At 53.9% G+C, this 8,250-nt stretch overlaps 1 protein-coding gene across 1 annotated transcript; it reads right to left on the reverse strand.

Annotated features, from left to right (window-relative positions):
- Window positions 1–1,394: 1,394 nt before the first annotated feature.
- On the reverse strand, window positions 1,395–7,032 carry LOC117649214 (ras-like protein 2). The gene is made up of 4 exons (XM_034391747.1): window positions 6,792–7,032; window positions 5,150–5,237; window positions 4,625–4,836; window positions 1,395–4,420 (listed from the first exon to the last, which is right to left on the reverse strand). The coding sequence occupies exons 1-4, from the start codon at window positions 6,894–6,896 to the stop codon at window positions 4,226–4,228; spliced, it is 600 nt and encodes a 199-aa protein (XP_034247638.1). The 5' UTR covers window positions 6,897–7,032; the 3' UTR covers window positions 1,395–4,225.
- Window positions 7,033–8,250: the final 1,218 nt, after the last annotated feature.

The following is an 8,250-nucleotide window of genomic DNA, read 5'->3' on the forward strand; positions in this document are numbered from 1 at the left end:
TCCCTCTCCCGCCATCTCCCGCCGCGGAGCGCGGAGCGGCGCGGAGCCAAGCCGCAACCAGCCCCGGCGGCCCCCGCCCCGCCCCGCCCGTGGACCTCGCGGGGCGGGGCGGGGCGTACCGGAGTAGTTGGAGCTGGTTGACCTGACCTTGTGCGTGAACGTGGAGTAGTTCCCGTCGACGAAGCGGCGGCCCGGCCGGTGCCAAGCTCGCTCGCCACCCCTTTCGCACCCCTTGCCCGCAGCGCTGCGTAGCACGCGCGTCCCTCCGTCCAGGATCGAGCTCTTCCGGACATGCTCGACGAGGACCTCTCTCTGGACCGAGGGCAGCGGTACACCGGGACCGCCCGCCGCGCCGCTGTTGGGGTTTGGCGAAGCGTCGGCGCGCGTGCGTCACCGACGCAGACCACTCTTCGCCGGACTCTTCCGCTCTTCAGCGCGGCGCAGGGAGGGCCCGGGCAGGCAGGCAGGCACGCAGGCAATCGAGGGGCCCAACCGGCCCTCCAGCCGGCCGGCGCACCCGCACCGCCAAGTCTCGTTTCGAGTTCGAGTTCGCCAAGGAGTGGTTCCGGCGGTACCGGCCGGCCGGGCCACCCGCCAGGCGCCGCCAGGCCAACCGTCCGTGTTGTTCACTGCTGGTCTCCTCAGTTCGTCCGCGCTCGGGTCCGCGCCCCCTTTGGCTTGCAGTGCACGGGGCGGTGGGCAGTGCGCTCTGGCCGAGGTGCGTCGTCGCTCTGCCCGGCTCTGCCCCGTGAGTGCGAGGGAGACAGATCGACGAGAGCACTGTTCGGAATCAGCCCGCTGGTGGTGGCCGCCGCTCCTTGCACTGGTTGCCTACTTGCACACCTTGCACGTCGTCGAGGGTCGAGGGTCGAGGGGCGGTCCCAGCCCGTCAGCCCTTCCCCGCGGCCGTGTTTCCCCTCGCTCCGCCGCTCCGCCTCCGCCCGCTAAACCGGATGGTTCTCGTCTGGGGCGTCTTGGTCTGCGCCCGGCTGCGCCTTGGGCGCGCGGAACACGCCCCAAACGACAGGGAAGCGCAGGGAAGTCCGCGAGCAGCCAGGCACCGAAATCAAAAGTCATAGCGTCGACGCGCTGCGCCGCGCAGTGTTTTCCTTGCCTTTTGTTTTTCTGCAGGTGCCGGTGACAAAGGGCTGGTGGGCAGGGTGGGGCGGGGCGGCTGGGGCGTGGATGGCATGGTGCGGTCGGGAAAGCCCGGAAAACGCCAAAGGCTCGATCGCTTCGCGGCCTCGGCCTCGGGCCCTCATCTCCGCGACGCGACACGTTGGCTCTGTCTCCAACCCGAACCGGCAGAGCAAAGTGGAAAGGCAAACACCAAACACTGGGCGGGCCCGGCCGAGATTGGACGGAGGGAGGGGAAAAAAAAGTAGAACATGTCATGAAATGTTAAACAATCAAGGTTTTAATTTCAGTTTGGTGACTTGATAAGTACTGCAGTACACAACAATTAGCTTGCAACAATATTGTGGCACACAACAAAATGCTTCAGATTTGTGACATTAATGGGTAAAGCACCCTGGCAAGAGCAAAAAACTCGGAAAACATTCCACATTTTGTTAAGTACAGTACTGTGTTGACAAGATCTTGTCATTCGAATGACGACGAAGTTGTCAGTCAATAGAGAGATATAAACAGCAAGTGTTCAAAGATAACCATTGAACACTGGTGAACACTGTTGGACAGTCAGTACAAGGTGTCTTCAAGTAAAACTGTATCACAAATACAAAGTTAATAAAGCAATTTTTAAAAAATATAACTCTTTATCAGCATCTACCTCCTTAACACAAATAATGTTTAAATTAATAAGTTAATATAAAAGCTCAAGCTTAAAACAAATTACTGAGATGCCATCTTTCAAACACAAAAATATGTCCTGAGATGATAACAACATTAATGCGACGTACACACATCAAAACGTAATGTCTACATGAATTGGAAGCAAGCCTATATGTATAAGGCACAAAGCTTACAAAAGTTGTGCGTCATCAAATTATAAGTTAGGAACAATCAAATATGACACGAGAATAAAATTTCAAGACCAACAAAACTTTCCTGAATGCAGGAATAGTTTTACCCCATTTACATCTAGACTCTGAATACTGGCCACTTGTCTAGAGCACACACAGCAAGATTGCAAAACTAGAATTGATGGGTAGAGTAATGTTCCGAAAGCAGAACATGCATGTATACGAATAGCGTAGAACACAGCAGACTACCTATGAAATAAAAAACAAAAACATAGCATGCTTATTCGTTTCTCGCAATTGAATTTGTGCAAGTATAGGCAAGACAAAAAATAAAACGGTATCAAAAAGGTCCTGCTTGTTTTGAGTTGACTATCCTTAAAATAAGTAATTGACAATTGATTTGATTTGTTATGCATTATCACAAAATTTATGTCAAAATTTTAGCACCAACATGGACTTAGTACATTAAAAACTCACAAGGCATAAAATAACTTAGTAATTGACCATGTGGAAGTCTTTACTTCAATAAAACAGTTAAAATTATGGTTATTTAGTAACAATACAATAAAATAATTCATAGACTTGACATAAAAATAAAACAGGAAATAACCCAATTTCTTTTAACACTGTCAAACTCTTTAAAAGTGTTACAAAAATAGCACAAATATTTTTAAGATGCGCACCAACATTCAATTTACACATTAGAAGAAGACAAATCAACGTCCAATAGAGTGAGGTATAACTGTAGGAGTCACGAGGCATCTTCCAATTTCTCAAAGAATTATGTTGAACAAACACCATAAACATGCACAGCTTAGCTCTTCTGCAGCATTAACAGGGCAACATCACAGTCTATGATATGATTTTGAACATTTTCATCTCATGAAACAGTGTTTAGAAAGTAAAACATGCAACTTCCTCACACACAAGCGGGATGAGGTATGAAAATAGCTTTAGGTCAATTTCTAGGAAAAATACAGCATGAGTTCTGGTGCAACAGTCGATATCATGAAAAAAAAAATAGAACTATCACTATCAAAAACATGGCAGTTGAAAGAAGGAAGAACTAATTATCAGGTCTAAATGCAGTCAAGTTATAAAGCCATAAGAAACTGCTTTGGTAATATCTTTTCACAAAAAATATTTAGATATGAAAACGCATCAACTCTAATTAACATTGTATGATAACATGTAAGCCTGATAAATAGTTCACCTTCCATGATATAATTTTATATGACTAAAATCCAACCACTTCTTCACAATAAATAAAAGCACCATCCCAACTGGCCTCATTGTTAAGTCTTTAGTTTCCTTTAGGATGACACTGGGTGAAACTATTCTTTCACCCCGAAAACATTCAGTGAAATTAACAAGTATATGACTGCAAGACAGGGTTCATCACTCTACATAGTTATTCTGCAATTGTGTCCAGCAAATTCAATGCACAAATAATGTATAAAAGGTCTGAGTCCCAGGATCCGATAGTATCAGTCAAACAAAGCACTACATTGAACAGCAGAGGCATAGCAGCATACAGCCAGCAATGGCTGTTTCTTAAACAGGACCACATGAACTTAAAATGAATGAATAGCAGCAGTAACTAAAATAATTTTGGTGTTGAATGGCAGGACAAATGCTCAGAAAACAGCTCGAACAGCACTTGTTAAATTCCGTAGTGTCAGGGTCCATCCAAACACAAGGGAGCACCGTGGAATGTCATTTTGTAAATTTACCGGCTGGTTACCATTGAATCAATCTGGTAGCACATAACAGTCACACATTGTTACATAGGCTACAATCTCTTAGTTTGCTGTACATTTAAAATGTTATGAAGCTCCTCTTAGTATAATTCAATCTCCATCAGAAAAAAATACTGAAAATTACCTACATTAGCCCCTACATAGTTGACAAGTAACAGCACATTAAAACATGGCTATGCATGAGGTGTAAGGTCCTCCATGCTAACATTTATTAAAGCTTTAAGGTCTAGTGTTGCTTTTAAGAGACATAAATAACCTGAGAACTAATACAGAAAACTAACTGACCACAGACTATGCTCATAAAAACAACACCAAAAAACATTGGGATAATTAAGGCTTCACAACTTTTTAGAAGTGTGCGCAAGTCTTTTCTATTTTCTTCGTTTTAAAATAGCAAAACCACAAGTATTTTTTTTTACAAAAGGACAGATTGCCATAATTAATAACGAACCTGCATGAAAAACAGAGGACACTAAAGAGCACCTAGAGGATACAGCACTTGCGCTTCTTATTACTCGAGGTAGGCTTCAGTGGCGGTCTTTCAGAAGCCTGGAACTTACGTACAATTCGTACTAATTCATGGAAGGCTTGATCCACATTCATGCGTTGCTTGGCGCTGCACTCAATGTATGGGATCTTGAGCTGTGTGGAGGCGTTTTGAGCATCGAATCGAGACACCTGTGTAAGAAAAAAGTTTAATTAGACTCTTATCACCTGAACCGCAGCGGACTGATTCCGAGTGTTGCTTCCGTCGCTGTGTCTCTCTCGCACTCATGGGGCGTACCGTACCGGGTGCGAGGGAGACGGAGCGAAGAAAAACAAGTCCCGGAATCAGTCTGCAGGAGATGCAAGAGGGAAAGAAGTTAGGGTTAGCACACTTACCTGCCGCTGGTGCTCCAGGTCCACTTTGTTGCCCACCATGAGCATTGGGAACTCGTCCCTGTCCTTGACGCGGAGGATCTGCCGGTGGTATTTGAACATCTCGTCCAGGCCGCCGCGGTCCGTCACGGAGAAGACGAGCAGGAAGCCCTCGCCGGACCGCATGTACTGCTCTCTCATGGCGCTGAACTCCTCCTGACCCGCGGTGTCCAGGACTGAAACGAGGCAGGCATGGCGACAATGAAGCGGGCAAATACATAGGCTAATGCGTGCTAATGGGAAGCCTCGACACGAGACGGAATGGATTTTCATTTGAGGGCGCGCACAGAAGCCCACGCCGCCCACTCCCAGCCGGAGCGGGGAGAGCGGGGAGCGCCAAACGCGGCCAAACGCCTGCCGATGCCGAGGTAGGCAAGCCCGTCGCGCACGGGTGCCGCACAGCTCCGCGCTTGCCTACCCTCCCGGCGCCGAGCCGCGCCGAGCCGCGCCGAGCCGCGCAGAGCCTCGCCGAGCAGGCCGTCAACTCACTGTCCAGCTTGGCGGGGATGTCATCGATGACGCACTGCTTGGTGTACGAGTCCTCGATGGTGGGGTCGTAGTCCGTGACGAAGTAGCTCTGGAACAGCGCAACGAGACTGGCGGTGAGACGCCTGGACTTCCCTCCCGCTCTGCCATTTTTATTTCAGAATTTGAGCTAGCCGCCACCGTCGTCGCCGTCACCGCCACTCCTCCTCCCGCCCTGCCCTCCTCCCCCACCCCGGCCCACACCCTTGACTACAGCGTGCTGCAGCGGGACGGCGGCGGGACGGCGGGACGTCGCGACAGCCTCTGTGACGCCCACGCTCGTCCTGGGCGGCGCTGCTGCGGCTGCTGCGGCCGGCAGCCGCCGTACCAAGTAGGAGGCACACTGGTGGCGGTATTGGGGCCAGCCGCGCCACGCCACGCCACGAGGAAAAGGCGCGGGCGTTCCTGGGCGAGCGAAAGAGAGAGAGAGAGAGAAGCACGCAAGGCTCGGCAGCGGAACGCCGCACCGGCCGAACGCATGCACCGGCGTGGCGGGTAACTACGTCGTTCGGGCCCACACCGTCAGGCTCATTCCGAGCACTGCTTGTCGCTCTGTCTCTCTCGCACCCTTGCGGGACGCCCCATGAGTGCGAGAGAGACAGAGCTCGGCCGTCGTCGTCGAGCGGAACCGATTTTCGGTTCGGAAGACGCCGGGCATCCGAACGACGGCAGCGGCGACGGCGACCGAACTATGGCCGAGCAGCCTTGAGGGACTGGGAGCGGAGCGGGCTAGACGCGCTAGACGCGCTAGACGCGCTAGACGCTAGACATGCGAGGCCCCCAAATAAGGAGCCCGTGTTGTGATTTCCCTCCAGCTCTCGAATCGCGTGGCGCGCGGCCGATAGCCAAGCAGGAGGAACACGTGGCCCCCAAAGATGGACCACGAGGTGTGAGGCCCAGCGCCAGCCAGCGCCAGCGATGCCGAAAGCCACCGGGGCGATCAGTGCCATCAATAATTGGAAAAATGACAAAATGCAAAACCTTAACAAAAAAAAAAATATGAAAAGATCACAATTTTTGTGACGTTGTGACACAAGTGACGGGGTGGTTTTCCCCCGTTGCCGCCACAGTCATTCATTAGGAAAAGTTCAAAATTGCAGAACAAAATTTTTGTAATAAATCAGAGGCAAATAATCCTGAATATCTTTACTTGCCTACCAAAAAAAGTTAATAAAAATGTCCTTACTTTCTGGAGCAAGTCCCAGGTTTATTACTATCCGACTTACTCAAAACGGTATCGTCCGTCCTGCCTCCTCTCATAGAAACTGCAGACGCTCCCAACACCAGCACCCTCTTGAACAGCTAGGCGGTGATGTAAACACCTGCACCCCCACTGTACATGTAGCTGCTGTAGCTGCGCCTGTCACTCCCTGGAGGTTATGGCCACCCATTTCCCGCGGCAGCCCCCGCCAGCCCAACTCCAAACGGGCTGCTTGCCTCCCTTCGGCCTCCCCGAGACGGCCGTCGTGGCCGCCGAGGCCGTGACGGGGCCGTGGCGAGGCCGTCACGGCCGGGACCTCACACCTGTCACGGCGCCAGGGCCAGCCAGGGCCAGCCAGGGGGCGAGGCCTCCGTCTACCTGGGCTTCGCGTGAGCAGAGGCCTACCTGAATGAATTGAATGGTGATCGCCGATTTGCCGACGCCTCCGCCCCCCACCACGACCAGCTTGTACGACTGGGCGTAGCTTCCTCTGTCGTTTTGTCGCGACATGGTGCACGGACACTGGACACGCTCGAAATAAGGGCACACGAAAACACAATCACATCACCGAGGAGATGGATTCAACACTCGCAGTGCACTCGCAGCAACAGCGAGCCACCGCCTTCTCCCAAGGATCAAGGACGTGACGCGTCGCGCTGCTCGCGCTGCCAGGCCGACGGCGCCGACGGCAGCGCCTCTCGCGGCGCCGCGGCGAACTAGCGCGCTGCCGCGCCTCGCGCGCCACCAGGAGCTGGGTTTGAAATGCGGCGCGGGACGGACAGCGGACTTGCCCGGCTCGGAAAGTTTCTCCCTCAAGACTCCTATTGTTGCAAAGACCAACACGATTACCCAGCGGAACGGAACCCGGGTTTTCATTTCAAGAAATAATTTGGTTTAGTTGTTGCTAGTGGTGCGCTGCGCCCCAACCCAGCGTGGCGGAGTGCCGAAGGTGCCGAAGCGAACGGGCGAAGGGCTGCCGCGCCAAGTTCATGACTCGAGAGCCGCGCCAAAGTTCAGCCAGTCCTCAGCCGCCCAGAAATGTGACCTTTGCGAGCGGCGCAGGGCCGCAGGGCCGCAGGGCCAACGGGCAAGCTCTGTCTCGCCGAAAGGATTCGCCGAGTTAAATGTTACCGCCATCTCGCCTCGACAGACATTGTTTTCTGCGTCGCCGGGAGAGCGACAGAACGCGGTGACGTCACCCCAAGGCCGTTCTGCGGCGTTTTGGCGTATCTCTGCGGACCCTTCGTCTCCCCCGGGGCCATGCGGGGGCCGCGGGAGCTCGAGGGGGAGGGGGAGGGAGGGGGTGCGCCGAGAATAGCGCGAGAGAGAAGTGGCGGTCCGGTCCGCGGCCGCGGCCTCCGCGGCGCCGGTCTTGAAGACCCGGTGCGCCGTGCAGGCCGTGCAGGCCGTGCTGGCAGACCCGCGGCGCGGGGAGGACGCGAACCACATGGGAAGGCAGGGCCCACATGGCGGGCCGCGGCACGATACAAGAGCAGGCTCGGCGCTGTTCGATCGTGGCCGAGCCGAGGCTGGCCGATCCCGAGGCAGGCGGTGCAGGGCCCCATTGGAGCCCCACGCCCCACAATGACACCACACAGCAACTCTGGGGCCCAGCGGCAACCCCAAGGGGTGCTGCCGCGCTCCGCTCTCCACCTGCAACAAGGCCCTCAGCACGGACCGCTTCTCGTCTCACGTCGCAGGCTGGCCGCGCCGCGCGACGCACCACCCTTTTGGCACCGCGACCATCCGCGACTAGTGCTGCCCGGGGAATGCTGTCTTGGCGCGGCTTGGCGCCGCGGCACGCCGTGGCCGCGGTCGCGTCGGCAGCACTCGCGGGCCGCTGCCGCGCTGCCGCTGCGGGGGC

This window comes from Thrips palmi, unplaced genomic scaffold (assembly GCF_012932325.1).
Source record: "Thrips palmi isolate BJ-2018 unplaced genomic scaffold, TpBJ-2018v1 HiC_scaffold_4, whole genome shotgun sequence".
NCBI lineage: Eukaryota > Metazoa > Arthropoda > Insecta > Thysanoptera > Thripidae > Thrips > Thrips palmi.